Source organism: Vigna angularis, chromosome 1, assembly GCF_016808095.1.
Source record: "Vigna angularis cultivar LongXiaoDou No.4 chromosome 1, ASM1680809v1, whole genome shotgun sequence".
Classification (NCBI taxonomy): domain Eukaryota; kingdom Viridiplantae; phylum Streptophyta; class Magnoliopsida; order Fabales; family Fabaceae; genus Vigna; species Vigna angularis.
The window spans coordinates 62,167,871-62,189,879 of record NC_068970.1 but is presented as its reverse complement, the minus strand read 5'-3'; the positions used below and the strand labels follow the sequence as shown (position 1 = coordinate 62,189,879).

The following is a 22,009-nucleotide window of genomic DNA, read 5'->3' as shown; positions in this document are numbered from 1 at the left end:
TAAATTAGGGAAGGCTCCCTTTGATAAGAACACTGCATTTCGGCACACTATCCTTAAAGTGAGATAGAATCTCCTACATGTTTGTAAGCATAAAAATGTACTTTGGCAGAGTGCCCGGTTTTAATTTTCTTAATAGCGTGCAGTTTTATATCCTACAAGAGTTTGTTAAATTTAACTTTAAAACATGTATTTAAATAAACATCAAGAAATAAGGGATAACCCGTTAGAAATTCAAATAGAGTTTTATGCATCTGGGTCAGTTATCTAGAAATTGAGATAGAGTTTTATGCATCTGGATTTATTATGAAATATTTGAATTTAAGGCTTTCCATTTTTTTAAAAAAAGTAGTCACGACTGTCATATCAAATTTAAGATTTGACTCAAAAATTGTCAAAACGGGTCATCCGGCTCGACCCGGCTCGATCCACCATGGGTTGCTCATGACCAACCCAACCTGACTCATTTATTAGCGAGACAGAAAAATTCGAACTCAGTTCAACTCACCACGAGTTGGTGGGTAAACAGTTTGGCTCACTTAATTACAATTTTTTTAAAATAAAAAAAAATTACAAACTTTCTATAATTCAAATCTAAACAAATTTCACTCCTAAATTTTACTTTCAACATAATGTTTAATTAATTTTAAAAATAAGAAACTTAAATAATTTTTTCAAGCAAAAACAAAATAATAAATACTTTTTTATAAAATTAAAATTAAAATTAATTTTAATAAAATAAAATTAGATAGGTGGATTAGTGGGTCAATTCGGTCCATCACGGGTTCAATCTGCATTAGTTGGATTTAAATGAGCCGGATTAAAATCTGATCTGCATAAAAAAATACAAATTTTTCAAACTCAACCCGATTCAAACCTATGGTGGATCGAGTTGACCCACGAATTGTGATCTGTTTTGACAGCTATTCAAAAGTGAGAGAATGCATAAGGGCGTCGACACACATATATATTGCTTAAATAAATTTATATGTATATGGACTAAATTAAGGGTTTGCAACCTATCTTGAAGACTAAATTCTACGTATTAACCTAAAAAGGTTATTTGTATTTGTCATAATTTTCACTTCAATTTGTTTTCTACGTTACTTTTAACCAAAATTTTCTCAACTAATGTAAGATAAATTCTGTAATTTAATAAAATATATTGATTATATTTTTTTGCAATGATCGAAGATGCTGACACACATTAATAACTAATCATCACGATACTTAAACAGCTAATAACTTTTAAAACATTATATTACTTTTTTAATCTGTGAAGAATTGCGGATGGGGAAAAATTCATGGGCCAAAGTGTCTTTTCGCGATAACCGCAACAGCAAACGGAAGCGCGCTGTACGAAACAAACACCACCTTCTTGGGCTTCGAGCCGCTTTCTGTTTTCATTCCAGCGAGGAAAGTGTCCAACCTCAAAAACCCTTCTCTGGTTTATTTCTTCAAACTCTATTCATAAAAAACTTCTCTTTTAATAATACGTCGTCTACTAATACTCTGGCACTTCTAACCTGTAAGCTGTAGCTGTCGTGCCACATGTTCTATTTGTTTGACCCATTATTTTTATTTTATTTTTTTATTCTGTGTTTTCTTTCGATCTTCGCTCTGTTTGGAGTATTAGGGTTGGTATATCAGCAACATGTGTTGATCTAGTTTAGTAGTTCTGAGTTTCTGCTTGATTCGTGGTTTGAAGTGTATTATTATCGTTCTTTGTTTTCCGACGTTTCTGCTTCTGTATCTTGTGGCTACTACTATTTCCGACTGAGTTCCGTTGTTTAAGTTGATGAATGTGGGTGAAGGCTTTTGTTGATCACGTGGAGCGATTGTATAGGTGAAGTCTATTCCTCACACTATTTAAATGAGCATCCGAGTCTTTCTGGGTTATCGATTTTTTGCTTTTAAAGAAGCATTATAATCAAGTATTTAGCATGCTGTTCGCTTTGGACTTTGGAGTAATACATAACCATAGTTAAATACTAAGCTGGAGTTATTCTTTCAGTATGTTTTATAATTTGATCTGCGTAAAAGAGTTGCTTCTTTTTACCTTGAGAGGGAGGAAATAATGGAAAAGGGATACCGTTTGTTTGTTATGGCAGCTGGCAAACCAATGCCGTGAGAGCCAGTCTTATATCTTCTCTAGAACTTGCCTGTTTTTCTTGAGTTTTTGGTCCCTTGTGATTGGTAGTCAGCATTTTCTTTACGATCTTTCTGGACGAATTGATTTTATATTCCACACCACTTTATTTGAAGGCAAAGGAACATGCTTTTCTCTTCAATTGTAGTAGTTTAGCCACAACTATTCTGGGACTGCTTGTTTTGGATGGTCTAACGATTTGCGTATGTTGTTTTCTTGTTAGCCGGTGGTAGTCCACGATGTTTTTTTTGGGGGTGGTGGTGGTAAAGATTGGATGTGGATGTTTTATGTGTTGCTGAACTTTTGTTTTTGTACATTTCAGGGCTGGCACCCGTGTCATATTCCAACTATTTGCTGAAATGACCTTTGGCTGCATACTGGGCGAAAGTCAAAAACTGATTTGCAACTTATGAATCAGTTAAGGAAGTGGTGAATTTTGTGCCTATTTAACATCTTGGCGTGGTTATTATTATATAAGGATAAGCCCTGCTTCACTCTTATGCTGTCGTCCTCAAAATAGGATTGCCGTCCTTTCTTCTTGTTGAGGGTAAATTTAATGGATGATGGTCCCCCGAAACTAAAAATCATCCCTGATCACTTTCAAGTTCCAACAGCAAGTTCAGAATCCCCTGAGAGCAGAACATCATCTATTACAGAGCCTGGAACTGATCAATCATCAAGGTATGGTTTCCTGGTTAAAAATGAATAGAAGAAAGCAATAATAAAAACAGTTGTTGAGAGACTTTCAATTTATTTGATTCACTCAATCTAGCTTAGTTTAGGTCCTCACGCCATCAACGGACTCGAAGGAAATTAAGGACAGCTTTCATGTTGAACTTGTTTTCTCCTCGGCGACTGTCATGGGGTTCCAGTACTGGAGGTCAGGAAAAGGTGTGATTTGAGAAGCTTTTATGCTGAGCATATTTTGTCATCGGTCAAGTTTCTATTACATCCTACCAATAAAAATTTATATTCTGTAGGTTGAGCTAACAGCTGCGGAAGTGGAATCACTTCGAACAGAACTTGCCGATATAGAGGAGAGGGAAGCTCACTTGAAAGCTCAGTGAGTGATGTCATCCTCAACTTTGTAATATTAATTGTTCACTAATTAGCAGAATTCTTTCGGTCACAATTCTTGTATCCTCTAGGGGTCCTGATATTATTCATAGAAGCTGCGTAGATGCTGTCATAAGTATTAAAATCTAGATAAGTGTGACTTTTTGAAGTGTTAAGAATAAAATGAGGACTTCCTTTTTCTTTCGTTGTTATCCATTTCACTCCTTACAAGTGATTCTTCCTGGTGTGCTAGACACAGTTACTCTTTAGTCTTATTTGTAGTTGAAATAGCTGCATTGAGAAAATAAAGAAATTAACTGTTTAATACCTATCTACCTATTCCTCCCCTTTCTGTGGGGAATTCTTGATTGGCTTAGGAGAGCTGGGGTGCTGTGCTTTCTTGTATAATGATTTATTAAATTAATTTTGTTTAACAATTAACACAGGTTGGAACATATTGATGAAGTTTTGCGGTCTGCTCGTTTATCTGGATATTTATACATTCGAACTGTACTAACTGCCTGCCCTACACCAGTTTATGTTTCTTTAGTTTGAGCTTCATTATTTATTTCACATAACAAGCTGAACTCATTTGCTTTTGCTCTTTCTTGTAAAGAGATGGGCAGCACTACCAGGAGAACCTGCACCGATAGATGATACTGAAGTAGATGATCGGCTTCCTCGTTTTGTTGTTCTCCATGGAGCATGTATATTTTTATATCTGTTGTGTACAGGTAATGCAGTAAGTCATGTTCTTTCATTCTTGCAGTTCTCATTTTTAAGAATTACTTTGCTTTAATATTAATGCAGTTAAATCTGAACAGTAAAGCTCTGCTCTCTGTTTCGTATTATTCTCCCGCGCCCCTCTATTTTTGAATATATAAAGAAATACCAATTTATTTGGAGATGTTTTATTCCTTTTTGAATATTCTTGCTTGCTCCTAAACGATTTATGCTAGGTAGAATGCATGAAAGTGAATCCAGCGTAGGATATAGAATCTATAGATAACGGCAATTCTCTGTTTGTCATTGTATTGTTATTATACTCGATATTAGTCACATGAATTTGCTGACATACATATGATGCAGGAATTCAACTGTTTTAGTGAGGATAACTCTTTTGAATTGTCTGCCTGTAGGAATGATATCTCATCACAAAAGTGATGAAATGTCCGTTTCATTTTACCGAAACATAGATGTAAATAAAGAAGAGCAATCTATCCAGTTCACTCTTCAGATCTAAAATTTTTTCAGACCAATTTGAGTTATCTAGGAGCCAAAAGATAGCGCAGGTTGATTTGTTTTTGTAACCCAAAAGTTTATTTGCTTCAAATTGGGCCAAACGGTCAAGACAAGCTTATTTAACTTAAAAAATTAATTATTATTTTTTTCATTTTTCTATCAATTATAACATAAGAAACATAAGAGGGGACTAGACTCAATTTTTTTCACTCTATCCACAACAAACACCACCCGAGAAAGAATATTCCATTGGAACACCCATGCCTTCAAATTATTTTCTCAACCAAATATGAACTTATTTTCATCTTTCAGTTAAATGCATGATGTGACTAATCAGAACGTCAAAATTTACCGGGCTTCACAATCTTTTTTCTACAGATAAATTACATTTGTGCCTTTTAAAATGTGGGTGGATGAGAAATGGAAGTGTTGGAAACCTCTTAATCACCGTGTGGAATGCCTTTTCAATAACTTTTATAATCAATTCCTCGGTTAGGAAAAATTCATTCTCCATTGGATAGTACCACTTCTACTATCTTGAAGTTTGTTATTGACCATTTTTTTTCTTTCAAATCAGAAGCTCGTATATAGGTATCGTCACCATATAGTTAAAGACGTTTAGATGACGTTTGTTTGGATTTCAACCTGTCAAGAATCAACTCTCCAAAAGCTTGAGCTACTGGAAGCTCCAAGAATTCTCTTTATAATTATTTAAAAAATTCCCTTTTATGTCAAAGGATGGACCAGCCGTAGACCCACCCTAATTTAAATAGAGTAATAGGAGCAGCAGCGGGGAATTTGGTCCTAGCTTAGTCAAGGAGACCCTTATGTCATGCTTAGAACTAGCTCTCCCATATGCATAAGCTATTTTGAAAAAGCCTAAATTTGTGTTTTATTCTGTCTTTGAAAAAGAACAACTGCACATGGTTCGCTCAATCAAACAAAAATTATTCTCAAGCTTTTAAATGATTTACTTTCATTTATAATGCATCAATGCATGCTTTCTGATGAAGGGAAAACATTGCAGATCTAAGCCCGCAGGACTCGACTCTTCTATCTGATATCATTGAAGTAGGGAGTTTACCATGTTTTAAGCAAGAAGATGATGAAATTCAGTATGCCTTTTATATTTTAACTCGTCATGGATTGCGATATGAATGCTCAAGCAGTTCTAAGATACAGGTGTGTTCACGTTAAGATAATTTGATTCTTAGTAGTACTTATTAATATTATTGTATTTTAGTTTTACACTCTGAACTATGTTAAGCAATTTTCATCCTTGATATAATTTTGATCACCTTCTAAAGTCAGTCACATGTCACCATTTCAATGATGTAGTTTGCCTCCAATTTTCTTCTTTCAGGTGGACTCTTGGTTATCAGCTTTACAAAGCGAATGCAAATTGGAATGTGATACATTTCCTAAAGCTGACCGCAAACTGGAATCTGATACTTCAGTTCCCAATGGTTCGACTAAGATTTAATATAAGTACACCTTGTTTGGTGAGTTTAAGTGGCTTTGTAAATCTTGGCTACTTTGTAAATAACGATGATATCTTGAAAGTAACTTAATAAAAACTAGTGATTTATTTGTGACTTTTTAAACCTTGCAATTTTAATGACCTTTCTATATGTATGTTAACTAGAGTTGGTACATCTTTATAAAGAGAAACATAAAATTGAATGCTTATACCTGAATAGTGACTATTGTGGCATCTTGAGGTTTAAAAAAGGATAAAAACTCTGCATGAAGATTGGTGGTTATACTTTTGTTCACGAACAGCATTATGAGTTGTTAGTGTCCAACTTTCATTATCTTCCTGGGGAGATTATGATAAGCTATAAATTATATTGTAGGCATAAAATAGTGATATAAAGAAGTGGGAGGGGGTAAAAGTTGATAGTTGGGTTACAAAAGATTTTCATTCGTGTCATGGGAAAGACTTCTCCCCTCTGCCCCTACTGAAATAATAATCAAGAAAAATGTGAATGCCAAGATTATACGGTGAATGTATTTAGAAATGAGTGTGAATTAAGCTCTATTTCACCTCAAAAACTAAACTAGAGAGGATTATCCAAAAGTCATTATAGGAATGCCTTCGACGTATATCAAGTGAATGGTTGGGCGATGCTTTACGCCCCTTATAGTAACAAAAAGGAATAGAAGCGAAAATCAAATACGAAAGGGGTGCCAATTTTAGCTATAACGGAGAGAGATTTGCGGCTTGTGTTTCCCATCGGAAATTCTTCTTATTTAATCTTACTATTAGTATTATTTCTTATTATTATTTTGATTAAAAAAAAGAAAAAAAGACAGGCAGGCAGTTACTTAATTGATTATGTGGTTAAAATAGTTTTTAAACACATTTTTTGGCCTAACATTACTGAAGAAAAAATTCCACGTTTTGGTGGACAATCTTGAGAGTGAAGTTGATTCGACAATTTCTTTTTAATTTTCCATCTCCGTTTCGCTGAAGCAAATGAAGTGGGTCACGTTTAGGTAGTTAAAACTACTATACTCAGACATTTAAAAAGGTGAGCACAGGTTACAAGCTAAATTTCCTTGATTGCAATCGAGACTTGAGCCTCATCTAAGAAACTTTTCTTTGGTTCTTTTTGTCCAAATGCAACAGTACCACGTAAAGTATTTGACAAGAGAGGGGGTTTCGTAATGATTTTCCAGGAAACAAGAATCTATAAAAGAGGATTGTTCCCTACCTCTATCCCTCTTTTCTCACCCTTTAAACTAAATCAATCATTCATCAATCTTATTATCACTACATCATCCTTTTCAACCATCATTTCTCTTGCTATTATCCTTTGTACATAATAAAATCTCTGTCTCCTCTGCTGTTAATAATTCACTTCAGCCATCCCTCCTCCGGTTGTTGGACTTATTCTGTAACATAAATGCGGATGTCCCCTGCAGCTAGAAAACAACTTTAGGATGAGCAGTTCAATCTCTCACCATCCATTTTCTAATTATTTTTTCTGTAAAAGTTTAATGCATATTAGCGGTTGAGATACATGCACCTAAAAGTTAAATTGGAGAATAGTAGGAAAATATGCTAAAGTTTTTTATATTTTTTAATTCAGTCATGAAAATTTCTTTATCGTTAAAGATGATGATACGGAAATCACATGTAACAATCTGGTTATTTAACATGTCAATTTTAATATTATTTTATATTGATAAAAAATACTTTTATACTTATATTATTAATGTATAAAGATAAGTAACCAAAATAATAGTCTTATCACCTAATTAAAAGTATGAACCTAAAATTTAGTTAATCCAAATAAAAAAATTAAAAATTTATGCGATTTGTATAACTAATATTTTACATGTGAATGCATGTTAGGTGAGAGTAAGAAGTAGAGAATGCAGGAAGCGCACAGATATAGGGGGAGGAGGTTGGAGAGGATCTTATTCCGAGCACGTGGGCTCAAACATCATGGGCAATGTTTGACCGCAGTAGTAAAGTTACTTAATTAACCCTAACTCTCACTACGTGCTCACATACACACCACCCGTTTCCAATTTACACATCCTACCAAAACTACCGAAAAGTTAAAAAAACAAAAACCCAAGGACCAAATTGCAAAGGTAGGCGAAATAAAAGGAAGCGATAATCCTTGATCATTCTTCACCGTTGCATCCTTGTGTTCTCTTCTTCTGCTCTGTCACTCAGAACAATCTACACGAAGCCAAGAAGATGGCCTCACAGGTTTGCAAATCTGCTTCAAGAGCCGCGAGGTCCCTTCTTTCTGCTTCCAAAGCCTCTCGTTTTCACTCTCGTAACTACCTCCTATGCCTTTTTCTCATCATCATTCTCCAATTGCCTTTTTTTTTTTAATTTAAACCTCTCTTATACCCTAACCACTATATCGTCGTGCTAAAATTAAACCTTCATGATTCTCAGCTTTCTTTTTAATTTTTTTTATACAATTTGCGCGAACATCTGTTTTTTTTTTGGATTGGAAATATCCGTGTACTTTGTTATGGTTTTCGTTAGGAACCGATTGGAAATGTGAATGGGTTGAATTTAGATGTTTTGTGTTTCGCTGAGACGAAAAATGAATTTTCGCTTTTACAGAAGGACGTGCGGTTGGGGCTGCTGCTGCTGTTTCATTGAGCAGCAAAGTGCCTCTTTGGTCCTCGAGTCATGGGAGGAGCGGTTCTGGAAGTGGATCCGCGTCATCATGGATTTCGGGAGCCATTGCTCTTCCTGCTGCAGGTTTGGTCAGCAATAACTGTTGAAACAATGCATTTACTTTTTGACTACTGTGTGTGTTCGTGATCACAAAGTGACAAACCGGATATGTATTTTAATTGCTACGAATGGGCATCTTTAATCCTGCGTGCCACTATCGTTTATATCATATATTTGTCTACAATGAGTAGATCTACACTGTACAATTAATATAGATGGTTAAGATCTAAGTAAGATGTACATATATAAAAATGTGAATCTGATACAACAAGACAATGCAATTATTTTAAAAATATATATAATACAATTGTTTGAGATACATATCTAGTCATGTAATAGAATTTCATAAAATTAAGATTAGATTTAACTAAAAATCATAAGCATCTTAATCAATATGCCCCTATTACTTATATGAGATGCCGATTGGGTGTCAAAGGAGGAGGAGCCTCGTCCCTTGCTGCTTAATAGTAGCAGCTGTGGCTTTCGGGACCTCTTCAACATCAATAATACTATTTTTGGATCAAGTTATGTTTTTGGATGTCATACACTTTTAATTCCCTTAACATCCCCTACATAGTAAAATATTTCAAAACTTTAATCAAGTCTTTTTAGATTTAACCAATTTTTGACACAGTAACTTAACACTTTAACCGACAGTGACCCAATAGAAATGACACGATAGGTCTAACAGGTTTTAACTTATGGTTATGGTTTTGATATTATGTTAAAATGTAGATTTATATTCACTTGTATCGATTTTTTTTATCTATAGTAGGATGTGAAATCGGATTTCCGACAAAAGTTTTAAGCGTCTGCTTATATGCTTTGAATTAGTCGGTGGGATCTTAACATTAGTGCAGGCTTCCTTTAACTTGGTATTCTGCTACTGATTTTATTTTATTTTCTTTTTCTTCTGTTGTGTCTTGAAGCTTACATGTTCCAAGATCAGGAGGTGCACGCAGCTGAGGTACGCTTGACATTTATTTGACGAATTCTCCTTGCCTTTTACGCTGATACTGCTGGTTGCGTGCTGTTTTCCCTGACACGATTATAACGTGTCTACTTTTTCTTACACAGCTGGAGCGCACTTTCATTGCCATCAAGCCTGATGGAGTTCAGAGAGGGCTGGTAAAGTGAAATTTCATTTCTTGCACTTCTTTATGATTTGTTTGTGAAACATTGTGAACAAGTAAGTGCATCTTTGTCATCACGTGTCACAATATGGTCCCTACTTTGAGAAATGATTACCGAGTATGGAAATACAGTCTCAACTAATCTTTGCTTAATCTTATTTAAAATTTTATTAATTCTTTTTTCTATATTCGTTAATTTAACTTTCACACATACATTAGTCGAAACATGAAATCGTTATAATTTGGGACTATCTAATACTCTCTTCCACACTTCTGACCTTTGTTCAGGTTTTGCTCACCATTTTTGTTTTTCTCCTTTTCAGATTTCTGAGATTATATCTCGTTTTGAGCGGAAAGGGTACAAGCTTGTGGGAATTAAAGTAGTGATTCCTTCAAAGGAATTTGCCAAACAGCACTATCACGACCTGAAAGAAAGACCCTTCTTCGATGGGCTGTGTGATTTCCTAAGTTCTGGTCCTGTTATTGCAATGGTTAGAAAATAGAAATGACTCAACCTCTGATGACAGGAATAAAAAAACCAGTGTTCTTAATTATTTTTTTGTTTCCCTAAAATTCATGTCACAGGTGTGGGAAGGACAGGGAGTTATTTCCTATGGCAGAAAGCTAATTGGAGCCACAGATCCCCAGAAATCAGAACCTGGAACAATTAGGGGTGATCTGGCTGTTGTTGTTGGAAGGTAACCAATTGTTCTGCAAATAAATTTGCTAGTTTTGTTTCTCTTTACACAATGCTTTGTACATTATTTGGTCATCACAAATTTGATTATAACTGTCTTGTGCTTTACAGAAATATCATTCATGGGAGTGATGGTCCCGAAACTGCCAAGGATGAGATTAATTTGTGGTTTAAGCCAGAGGAGTTAGTTAGTTTCACTAGCAATGCAGAGAAGTGGGTTTATGGTGCCAATTGATTCTTTCTCTCATGCCTTGAGTTTTTCTATAAGCTCGGTGAGTTTTTTTGGAATAAGTCATTTTTCAGCGGCTATACTGAACTCTGCAAGCCACAAATAAGCGCGATTGAGATTCGTAGCGGTAATGTATTTTAATAGGAATTGCATTATTTTATTAGTAGTGTGACATTAATTATGCCAATAATTCTAAATGGGTCAATTGGCTTTTTCTTGAAAAGACTGTTCATCTTATAATACAAAACTTGTGGGAGACTTTAAATCTTTCAAGAATATTAGGTAATGAATTTATAAATAATTTCTTTTAAAAGTCTATTAATAAGTTGTATAGTATTATTAATATGCAGCAGTGTATTTTTGAGGAAAATCCTTTAAATTTCTTAATTTAGGTTCTTTTTTAAAAACATTATTCTGCTCCAAATAGGGAAATGAGGTTATATATGTATATGATAAAAAATATTTACTAATTTCACGAATACTAATATTAAAAAAAAATCTACATTTTTATATAAGATCTTTATATTTATCTTTACAAGGCTTTTTACTAAAATAACTATAGTATGGACGATGAATTCTTGTAAAAAAAAAAACTCTGGTGATCTCTAAATATATGTTTTATACTTTTACGCTGTTTAGATTTTTTTTTTTTATATTCTTACATCTTAAAAGTTAAATTATAAGGTCTTTTATATAGTAATAAAAAGTTATTTAAGAGCTCAAACTGTGGTTTGTTATAAAAGTAAAATTTAGATGAACTTTTATAAAGTCTTGTATAATGAGATAAGAAAAACTAGAACATAAAATATCATAAGATTTTGCTAAAGATGCTACAATTAAATTTTTTTTAAGAAATATTCTCTTCTAGAAACTCATCGTCACTTAAATCAACTACTTAATAAATTATCCTAATACGACGGGTTGTAACAAATAAAAAGCCCTATAAAATTTATGAAATCTAATACGAATTGAGGTGGACCATGGTTACATTAAAAATTATTTTTCAATGCAGTTCCTCGTGAATGCGAGTTATTTTATCATTATGATGTAATTTCATCGTAATGAAATTATAAGAGTGCTGCAACTTATGAAAGAATTTTGAATTTGGACCAACTACTTGTTCAGATTATGACTTAATAAAACTTTATTAATATTTGGTCTAAGACAAGAGACGCATAAGATTCAAATATTATTTCTAGGTTGATTTCTGATTATATTTAAATAACAATAATGACATTTTGAAATGATTCTCGGAATAAAATTTTATTTATAAAATATGTTTCAATGACATAGTGAGAATATCATATTATTCCACTATTTTTTTTAGTTTACCAAATAATTATTAATGTTAAGTAATGAAGAGCTAATAACCATATTGAAAAATAAAAACTTCAATTAAGAATCGATGTATATTCACATTACACAATTCCTCAAAAAATCTCAAATTAATTAGAAGAATTGTATACTGTAAATTGAGACAAAAATCTTAAATTAAATGTTAACTTTTCGACAAAGTGTATAAAATTCTATAAATAATAAAATGAAAATTTTAAGTAGCGATTTTTTAAAAAAAATTGTATTTGTTTGACTAATTAGGATTACTTACTAATTAAAATAGTGATTAAAAACATTGACCGATTCAATTCAAGATAAAAATATATAAAACTACTAAATGTTAAAGTTATAAAGTTATTTAAGAAAAATTTCACCAATGTTGAATTATCTTTTTCGTTTAACTTGGGACAAATTAACTTTTGTTTCATGTCCAATTACTTTTTTTTTCAATCTTCAATCTTCCTAGATAGTTATCCCAATAAAAAATAATTAAATATTTATTAAAAAATATAAAAATTATACATCTTTCCATAAAAATAACACAAAATACATATATAAAAGACAAATAATATATTCTAATAAATATGAATAATGAATATTTATCATACTTGTCATTAATTACACTAGAGAAATTATCATATAAAATATCAACCTTTTAATAATACATTAATTTTTCAAATATTTTTTTTTAAATGGGAATGAAGTCATATTCATTTGTAATTTCATGGTGATATGTTAATACTTTTAAGATTTTCCTTAAACAGGGAAAAGACATATTATAAAGATTTTTTTTTCTACTCTTTTAATTTTGTCGTATTTAATGTAATTTTATTTTATTTTTATTGTTTGCGTTAATTTGTACTTTGTTCATGGAAATTTCTTTATTGATAGAGAAAAAAAAATCATCTATGTTATCATTAATGAATCTATTTACAGAATGACAATTAGTTTTTATGTGACAAATGTTTAAGATAAAAAATATTCAGCCATAAAATTAAGGTAGTTTATGGATTATTACTTAATTCATTATTCTAATATGGTCAAATTATTGATTTTGGCGAATTTATTTTTTTAAATTAGGCTTAAAAATTTTTGAACATAAATTTAGATTATTTTTTCACTTTGATAGATGTTTAATAATGTTTGAAACCTTATTTTTCACTTTAGATTATTTAGATTATTTTTCACTGTGAAATGGTAACTTGCTTTTGGATACACATGTAGTAAAAAATACAATATACATGGAATAAAAAAAATAAGTATTATATAATGGTGGAAGCAGTTTAAATTATTCTTTTATAAATAAGAGTTATTTACAATTAAAAATTACGTATTTGAGTCCGATTTAAAAAAAATTACAAAAATAGTTAAGTCTTGCTTATTCGAATGACTTTATTTTAAAGAAATCGTTATTTAAATGAACAATTTCTGACTTTTAAAGCTTAAGTCATGAAAAGACAAAGATTTTAATGAAAATATTAAAATTGTGAGCCTAAATAGTGACTTTAATTTAATTAATTATGTTTAAACGAAGTTATCATGCAAATAACATATGACTTTAGAAAAAATACAATAAAGTTGAATAAAAGTTTTGATTTCTTCTAAATTCAAAAACACTAAAATCGTACAACTAAAGACTTTAGTGTAATTGTTGTTGAATAAAAGTTTTGAACTAAAATCATGTTTACTGATAATGATTTTGGTGTATATTTTTTATTTATGACTTCTCTCTCTATTTAGATTAATTCATATACATAAAATTAATTACTGTATAGTTAACTTCATAACTTATATTTTTGTTATTAAAAGGACTCCTTAGATAATTAAAATATTCTAGATTATTTTAAAAAAAAATTCTCCAAAGGTAAAAGTTATTTCTACATAATATCGTAAACAATTCATTATATTTTACTCTGTAAAATTTCTTACACATTGAAATGATTTTCTTTCTGCAATTTATGTCGAAATTGAGAAATAAAAAAAAAATAGAAAAAATAGACGGCAATGAGTAACTAACTAGCTTGGTAACGGAGAAAAAAGTGTGTAGTGATCTGAAATGAATGACCAATAATAGATTTGAATTAAGGTTAGAAATTGAGAAGGCATTGAGAGAAAAGAGAAAGGAAAAGAGAGAAGAGACCATCTCTTTGTTGATTGAGGGATGGCAGAAAAAACGTTAATCGTAGAAGTGGAGAAAGCGAAAGAGGGCACAGAAGAAAGGCCATCAATGGGTCCTGTCTACCGTAGCGTTTTCTGCAATGATCCAACTCCTCCTCCCATACAAGGTCTCCATACATGCTGGGATATTTTTAGGTATACACAAATCCCATTGCAACTTTTTTTTTTTTTTTGAATCACAATGTCCATAATCATAATTAGTTATTGTTATTATTTCACCTTAATTATGCATAATGTAACATACATTTATATATACCAGTTCCGATTTGAATCTTGTGAAAAAGACTAGTCCCTTCTAGCAATGTGTCACATTAGTGTTTAAGTCACATTTGGAGGAGGATATTCATTACAACAAAAAACCAACAACCATGACAATCAACTCCCTATATGCTTCAATATATAGTAAATCTTTCGGTTTTGTAATAATTATATTTAGTTTGATTTTTAATCTATTCACTGCGTAAAGATCTTTACAGTACTATTATATATATATATATATATATATATATATATATATATATATATATATTTGTTTTTTTTTCTGCAGCAATTGGTGAATAGAGAAGTTTCTCTTATTTATACAACTTTGGTTGGAGGGGATGAGACTTACATTTAGTGAGAGATTATTTTTTTATTTTTTAATTGTTTGTGTTTGTATAGGATGTCGGTGGAGAAATATCCTACGAAGGCAATGCTTGGTGTTCGTGAAATTGTGGATGGGAAGGTAAACTCTGTCTTTCTGGTTAATTTTGTCATTGTTATTGTTTTTGTCAGTGTGAAAATGTGTTATCACTTCTGTCACACTCTTTTGTAGCCTGGCAAGTACAAGTGGCAAACTTACCAAGAGGTGTACGACATGGTGGTCAAGGTTGGAAATTCCATTCGTGCTTGTGGTTATGGGGAGGTGAGTAACACATGTTTTTCTTTATAACTTGTTTTAGTGTTTTAATGCTTTACTCCAATATTTTGGATTCTCACAACTTTTATGTCTTTAATAACTTGGTCATGAAGTCTTTCAATATTTTATTTTTTTACTCAGCTGAATACCTTTATACAATGCCTATTTTCAGGGAGTAAAATGTGGTATATATGGTGCCAATAGCCCAAAATGGATTATGAGCATGCAGGTACAATTTATTTTGACTTTCATTACTTCTATGTTGTGTTTTCTCTTTATAAATTTCTCTTTCTACTAATACTTTTATGGAGAGATTTCTATTGAATTTGTACTTTGATCTTTGTTTGTTTTCTTCATCGAATACTTTTTATTGTATTGTTGGTATGATTACTGTAGTTGGTTTATTATGATTTTGAATATGAAGGAGAACAAGCCAATTTTTTCTTTATTGAAACACGACTTTCTTCTGTTGAACAATGACTCCTGTTTATTATATTTAGTGTTCTGAATTACGAGATGCCGTTTATAGTGCTGCTAAACTAGCTTATATCTTTGAAATATTTTCTGACACATTGCAACATTATTGCAGGCCTGCAATGCTCATGGACTTTTCTGTGTTCCTTTATATGATACCTTGGGTATGTGCAAGGCTTCTTTATCATGTTTCTTCACAATGATGATGCATTGACTCATCCGGTTACTGAAATTTGTTTTAGTATTACACAAGATTTAATACTGTCAAAGACAAATCATCTAAACAATCTAACTATTGGGTGGAGGAACATGAGTGGCTGTTTGCATCCACAACTATTCACACGAAAGCCCTTTAGGGGTGAAGTCTTTATATTGAAAACTCAAATGTCCCATTGATCATAGAACACACATCAATAATCCATATCCATAGATTCTTTAACCATGAACATTTGCCATCATCTAGAAGTTTTCAAATGGTAATTGTAATGGGTTTTGACGTTTGATACACATGTATGACTTATTAGGGTCTGGGGCTGTGGAATTTATTATAAGCCATGCAGAGGTCTCAATTGCTTTTGTTGAAGAAAAGAAGATACCTGAGGTTTATGCCTATTCAAATTATCTATTATATTATTGCTACGAGGGATTAAGAATTCTCTAATCAAAATTTCTATTACTAGCCAGCCTAATTTATATTTGTTGTTGAAACTTTTCAGCTGTTGAAGACATTTCCAAACGCAGCAAACTATGTCAAGAGTGTGTTTTTTTTTTATTCTCTACTTTCATTCTTAAAATATTGACATATTTGGAAAGAAATGATTACCTTTATTTATTAATTTGTAGCACTTGTGAGTTTTGGAGATGTTACCCCTGAACAAAGGCAACAAGTTGAACAGTTTGGATTGACCATGTATTCATGGGAAGACTTTTTGAAAGTGGTGCGTTATTCATTTGACTAATAGTTAATCTTTCTCTTACTATTTAGCTGTAAAATTTCATTGAAAATAGCATGCAAGAGTGATTGCAGATACTGCCAAGTAGTTATAGAAGGAGTATCTGGAATTACTCTGAAAACACAGTAAAAAGTATTATATTCCTGTGTCTGTCATTATTTTGAATGATAAAACAAGGAATATTTTCTTGTAAATGTAAAATCCAGTTCAAAAAATGTAGGTGCATAGGCAAAAGAATATTTAGCGGTTGTTTTTCTCAATCCTCATGCAAATTTTTGATGTCTAGAGCAGGGTCATGATCAGACTTTTGATCTTCCTGAGAAAAAGAAAAGTGATGTATGTACAATAATGTATACCAGCGGAACTACTGGTGACCCTAAGGGTGTATTGATAACCAATGAAAGCATTATCACACTTTTAGCTGGGATTGACAAAGTTCTGATGAGCTGCAATGAGAAAGTAAGCTAGTGTTGGCCTTTTAATGAGTTCTTTAAAAATGTCTTCATTTAAAAGGATAATCAATATTTTTACGTATTCTTTCTTTGTCCTTCCTAACTGTCATCCATTTTCCTGCTTGCAGTTGAGTGAAAAAGATGTATACCTATCATACCTTCCTCTTGCACATATCTTTGATAGGGTCATTGAGGAGGCAATGATAATGCATGGTGCCTCAATAGGTTTCTGGCGTGGAGTGAGTATATGTCAAATATTTCATCACTGAATGAAGGCTTGATATGATTGTTGAGCTTTAGATTTAACTTTATGCTGAGAAAAGTCAAACTTTGCCTTTGATATGTAAACACGATCTGTGCAATGATTGCAGGATGTCAAATTGTTACTAGAAGACATTGGGGAGCTAAAGCCAACCATTTTCGTTGCAGTTCCCCGTGTACTTGACAGAGTATACAATGGTAAGTTTTTCCCGTTGTTGACAATTTAGTGATCCTTCTAAAATCATGTGTTGTAGAATTCAGGAATGACACACTTTCTAAATTATTTGTTAGTTATTGGAGTAGTCTTTTTCGTTAATTCCTTTTTCTCCTGTTATTAATCTTTTTGAACAGTATTTCCTATCCTCAATTTGATAAACAGGTTTGAATCAGAAAATTTCTACAGGGGGCTTCATGAAACAGACAGTGTTCAATTTCGCCTACTCATAGTAAGTAACTATGTTTTTTGTATGTCACTGCTATCTTGCACAAAACATGAGATGTTCGACTGTTCCTATCCTAAATCATTTCACACAGAAAAGCTCATTTGGATTTTCATTAGGTTGAATATCAAAATTACTGTGATCACTTGCCATAAATTATAAGATTATGATAATAATCTTTTTTGTTTTTGTAGCAAGTTGCATAGCTTAGGTAAAGGGCGAAATCATGAGGAAGCATCTCCACTATTTGACAAAATTGTATTTAATAAGGTGATGCAACAATATTAAGTTTAATTCCACACTCCTTTGTTATGAACAACAAGTGCAAACAAATTGCTGACTAATATAGTATATTTTTGTAACTTGATCAGGTAAAGCAAGGTTTAGGGGGAAGGGTACGTATTATTTTGTCTGGAGCAGCACCTCTATCCAAACATGTGGAAGGTTATCTGCGGGTGGTGACTTGTGCTCATATCCTACAAGGATATGGTATGCTTTTATTTGATTTCAATTAATCTTGTTCGTGACATACTATATTTTTCTGAATATTTTTTACAAAATAAAAAGTTCATTTGGATGAAGAGGATAAAACATACATGGAAATTGGAGGAACAAAGATCCTCTTTAATCAACAAATGGAAAATAAAATGTAATAATCAATGGAGCAAACATTGTCCAGTCCTCAAATCTAGAGTCAAAAATGGAGCAAACATTATCCAGTCCTCAAATCTAGAGTCAAAACTTCTCCAAGTGGAATTATCAATTGCAAAATGCACCAATCATATAGTAAAGAATAGTGTACATAATGTAAAAGAATAAACTAACTTGCAATTGAGGATCAAATTCAATAGTATAGGTTAACTTCAATCAAGGTAAAAGAGACCATCTTATTAAATAAGGTCCACAACTTCATGAGTACAAGACCCATCGTTTTTGTTACCTATTTTGGAAGTGTAAGCATTGTATTGATATATAAACCTCTTGAGAGTATGTGATCTAAGGCAATTTTGCACTATCATGACTTTTATGGTACTCACTTATTCACAACACTTATAACTTAAGAAAAAAACATATGTTGTTAATTCAAATGTAGACATACATTTATGAATAAATGCTGTGAAAGTTACTCTGATGTCTTGCCACTCCAATTTTGTGCATGTGTTGATATGAATTTTGTGGTATAAATATGTATGTCAAGTATTGATGCATTTAATCTTCTGTTTGCATGACTGCATGTGTTGTGAGAGCATGGACTTATTAATGCGTTTCTGCTGAAATTAAAATAGGTCTAACTGAAACCTGTGCGGGAACCTTTGTGTCATTACCAAACGAAAAGGACATGCTTGGCACAGTGGGGCCTCCTGTACCATATGTGGATGTGTGCCTAGAATCTATTCCTGAAATGGGATACGATGCACTTGGAGACCCCCCAAGAGGAGAAATATGTGTGAGGGGAAGTACAGTGTTCAAAGGGTACTACAAACGTGAAGACCTAACCAAAGAGGTCATGACCAATGGCTGGTTCCACACAGGTTCATTTGTCCCTGTTTCAGATAATCAATCTTTGCTACTATATGAGTTGCATGGCCACATTTTATTCATGAATGATCTATCTAAACAGGTGACATTGGGGAGTGGCAACCAAATGGAGCCATGAAAATTATTGATAGGAAAAAAAATATATTCAAGCTTTCACAAGGAGAATATGTTGCTGTTGAACACCTGGAGAACATTTATGTTCAAGCTTCTGTCGTTGATTCTGTATGTCCTCTGAAAACTTATCTTTTTGTTAAACTATTTTCCCAAAAAAGTCTTGAAAAATGTTGTTTTGTTGTAGCATATGGATTTGTGAATGATATTAAAATGTTTAGTTTAGTGTAAATATATAAATAGAAGTTTTAATTTAAGTTTCTTTTCATTCCATGCATATAGAATCATATAGATGTTAATTCTTTTTGCGGCTTTATTTCAGATATGGATTTATGGAAATAGTTTTGAGTCATACTTAGTTGCTATTGTTAACCCCAACAAGCAAGCAATTGAAAAATGCGCAGAAGAAAATCATATAACTGCAGACTTTGATTCTGTCTGTGAAGATTCGAGAACAAAAACTTACGTAATTGGAGAGCTCGTCAAGCTTGCAAAAGAAAAGAAGGTCTATTAACATTTCTCTATTCTTTATATTATACAATATATATTTTTAAGTACGAATAAATTTTGATTCTACTTTATTCTCTGTGTGTTTATTGGTACATACATTTGTTGAAGCATTATACGAAGCTGATATTATTTGTTTCTGTCAGTTAAAAGGTTTTGAGTTTATTAAAGCAGTTCATCTTGACCCAGTTCCATTTGACATGGAACGTGGCCTTATGACTCCGACATTTAAGAAGAAAAGACCAGAACTGCTTAAATACTATCAGGTACAAATTATCATGGATTTATTCAGTATCATAGAATTTCAAATGGAATGCATGATGGTTTTCTTTTCTCCTTACTTTGTTATACAGGAATTTAATCTCAGAACTAATGCATTTAGGTTTTTGTTTTAGTATTGACTACAATATTTTTGTGGACAGAATACCATTGACGACATGTATAAAACACTGAACGAAAGCAACAAATCCAATGCTTGAGATATGCTTTTGGAGCCAACGAGACGAAGACAATTTAGTTTATTCATGTGATTGCACTTGCTTTCCCTTTTCGTGGTTGTGTAGATTATTATTCATATAGATTGCAAATAATATGCATGGATAGCTGCTCAAATCATAAGCTGGAAAAATATGTTTAGATAGATAAATTTATATTTGAAATTGTTAAATTATTCATGTTAACCATGAATAATAGTTATTGCTTCTCTAATACAATATAACTAGATTTTTTCAATATGAAAATTTTCCATATTGAGCCCTATCATACAATATTGAGCATGTTTTAATTATATATTAAAAAAAAACCCGTTGATTTTAATTATCCATTCTGAACTTATGTCACGCTGATCAACTTCTAGTGCGAACGTTATATCTAATTTAATAGTATGATTTTTAGCATCAATGATATGAATGAGTTTTGTCATATTTTTTTATTGCAATTTAAATTATATTCAAGTGACATCTTATATAAATTTAAAATAAGACGTATTCACAAATTACAAAAAATTACATGTAATGAATATGAATAAATTAATAAATCATTAGTTACATTTATTATACTCAATACAAAAGCTAAATTTAATGATTGAATCATAATTAAAAAGTTAATATATTAGATTTATTAATTTTTTCTTTCATCAATAGATATAAAATGTTTTTATACCACGAAGCAAACAAAAATATCTTTCTGTAATTTGAAAATTGTTTTTTGGTAAAAATTTAAAATGAGAAGCTTAAAATATGAAAGTTTTCTCCATTAATTTAAGTCTTTAGCAACATTTAAAAATGAAAGACAAACGAAAGGAAATCGTCATTAAAATTATTTGATTATTTAATTATTTTTTAACAGTTTTTATATGTATCAAAAATAAATTATCAATTACAGCTGTATAACATTTATGAACATTTTTTTTCTTTAAATAAAATAAAACTACATTAATAATTACTTAAATCAGAACTTATTTAGTATCATATTTAATTATAAACTTTTGTAAAACTTAATATTTATTAATTATTTTTAAACAATGTACTTATCACTACTTAGCAGGACCATATTTTAATACCTAGAAGATTTGGTGTGGAAGAAGTATCTTATTTTGTTTAAATAAATTGTTAAAGTACATATATAGTTGAAGGAGTGGAATCTACTTCAGTTGATTGGACATAGTATTTAATGTTATAAATTTCTACATTATTTACACTAAAAAAATAAACTATATATGTTTTATTTAAAACGTAAAAAAATTATTTAACGTATTATTAAGTCGACCAATAATATATAAGTATACAATTGAGTTAAATTGTGTTCATAATCTTTTGGCGTCAAGGAACAAACAGACATTTTGTGTAGTTGACAATGGTTTCATATTAGCCTAATAGTAGACTATGAATTTCTCTTGTAATATTTTATTTGATTTGTAGTTTTTTACAATATTTATTTAGAGATTGTTGGGCCTACATCAGCCCAATCAATTAGCCCAAAATTGTTAACCTTTTGGTCAATACTTGTTAGCCCATTGCTTCTTACACCCATCAAATTTCTCCCTCCACCCTATAAAAAAACTTTTCGAAATCGTTTTCCGTAGTTGCAGGAATCAACAGACTACTCGTTACAGTTTACGTTGACTTTTGTGCATTGTTATCCACT

The 22,009-nt window shown here is 31.6% G+C and overlaps 3 protein-coding genes across 8 annotated transcripts; all 3 read left to right on the top strand.

The window, feature by feature from the left end:
• Positions 1-1,283: 1,283 nt before the first annotated feature.
• LOC108322934 (uncharacterized) lies at positions 1,284-6,048 on the top strand. Of its 6 annotated transcripts, none has more exons than XM_052872080.1 (9): positions 1,286-1,444; positions 1,793-1,843; positions 2,469-2,827; positions 2,929-3,037; positions 3,127-3,209; positions 3,649-3,712; positions 3,819-3,936; positions 5,472-5,626; positions 5,808-6,048. In XM_052872080.1, exons 3-9 carry the CDS (start codon positions 2,703-2,705, stop codon positions 5,925-5,927), a joined length of 774 nt encoding a protein of 257 aa, XP_052728040.1. In that variant the 5' UTR covers positions 1,286-1,444; positions 1,793-1,843; positions 2,469-2,702; the 3' UTR covers positions 5,928-6,048. The 6 variants fall into 6 exon arrangements, with proteins under 6 accessions (XP_017410729.1, XP_052728040.1, XP_052728039.1 ...); XM_052872079.1 differs by having other exon boundaries at positions 1,286-1,525; XM_017555240.2 differs by having other exon boundaries at positions 1,284-1,843; positions 2,919-3,037.
• A 2,026-nt stretch (positions 6,049-8,074) lies between these two features.
• On the top strand, positions 8,075-10,981 carry LOC108322936 (nucleoside diphosphate kinase III, chloroplastic/mitochondrial). The gene is made up of 7 exons (XM_017555242.2): positions 8,075-8,241; positions 8,541-8,681; positions 9,587-9,624; positions 9,735-9,785; positions 10,114-10,281; positions 10,376-10,488; positions 10,599-10,981. Exons 1-7 carry the CDS (start codon positions 8,160-8,162, stop codon positions 10,720-10,722), a joined length of 717 nt encoding a protein of 238 aa, XP_017410731.1. The 5' UTR covers positions 8,075-8,159; the 3' UTR covers positions 10,723-10,981.
• A 3,063-nt stretch (positions 10,982-14,044) lies between these two features.
• LOC108322933 (long chain acyl-CoA synthetase 4) lies at positions 14,045-20,536 on the top strand. Its single transcript, XM_017555236.2, has 19 exons — positions 14,045-14,364; positions 14,890-14,953; positions 15,044-15,133; positions 15,300-15,356; positions 15,717-15,765; positions 16,126-16,202; positions 16,318-16,357; positions 16,445-16,539; positions 16,846-17,013; positions 17,135-17,245; positions 17,378-17,465; positions 17,647-17,713; positions 17,902-17,977; positions 18,079-18,196; positions 18,994-19,239; positions 19,329-19,468; positions 19,680-19,862; positions 20,011-20,130; positions 20,287-20,536. Exons 1-19 carry the CDS (start codon positions 14,213-14,215, stop codon positions 20,341-20,343), a joined length of 1,998 nt encoding a protein of 665 aa, XP_017410725.1. The 5' UTR covers positions 14,045-14,212; the 3' UTR covers positions 20,344-20,536.
• The last annotated feature ends 1,473 nt before the right edge of the window (positions 20,537-22,009 follow it).

What these genes read in the sequence shown, in the direction of transcription:
- LOC108322934 (XM_017555239.2), top strand. Translation starts at nt 2,703, where the DNA reads ATGGATGATGGTCCCCCGAAACTAAAAATCATCCCTGATCACTTTCAA. An exon ending in GGAACTGATCAATCATCAAG is followed by an intron (nt 2,828 to 2,928) that starts GTATGGTTTCCT and finishes AGCTTAGTTTAG; the next exon opens with GTCCTCACGCCATCAACGGA. An exon ending in GATATTTATACATTCGAACT is followed by an intron (nt 3,713 to 3,818) that starts GTACTAACTGCC and finishes TTTCTTGTAAAG; the next exon opens with AGATGGGCAGCACTACCAGG.
- LOC108322936 (XM_017555242.2), top strand. Translation starts at nt 8,160, where the DNA reads ATGGCCTCACAGGTTTGCAAATCTGCTTCAAGAGCCGCGAGGTCCCTT. An exon ending in CATTGCTCTTCCTGCTGCAG is followed by an intron (nt 8,682 to 9,586) that starts GTTTGGTCAGCA and finishes TGTGTCTTGAAG; the next exon opens with CTTACATGTTCCAAGATCAG. An exon ending in AGGAGGTGCACGCAGCTGAG is followed by an intron (nt 9,625 to 9,734) that starts GTACGCTTGACA and finishes TTTCTTACACAG; the next exon opens with CTGGAGCGCACTTTCATTGC.
- LOC108322933 (XM_017555236.2), top strand. Translation starts at nt 14,213, where the DNA reads ATGGCAGAAAAAACGTTAATCGTAGAAGTGGAGAAAGCGAAAGAGGGC. An exon ending in TCCTTTATATGATACCTTGG is followed by an intron (nt 15,766 to 16,125) that starts GTATGTGCAAGG and finishes ATGACTTATTAG; the next exon opens with GGTCTGGGGCTGTGGAATTT. An exon ending in TCATATCCTACAAGGATATG is followed by an intron (nt 18,197 to 18,993) that starts GTATGCTTTTAT and finishes AAATTAAAATAG; the next exon opens with GTCTAACTGAAACCTGTGCG.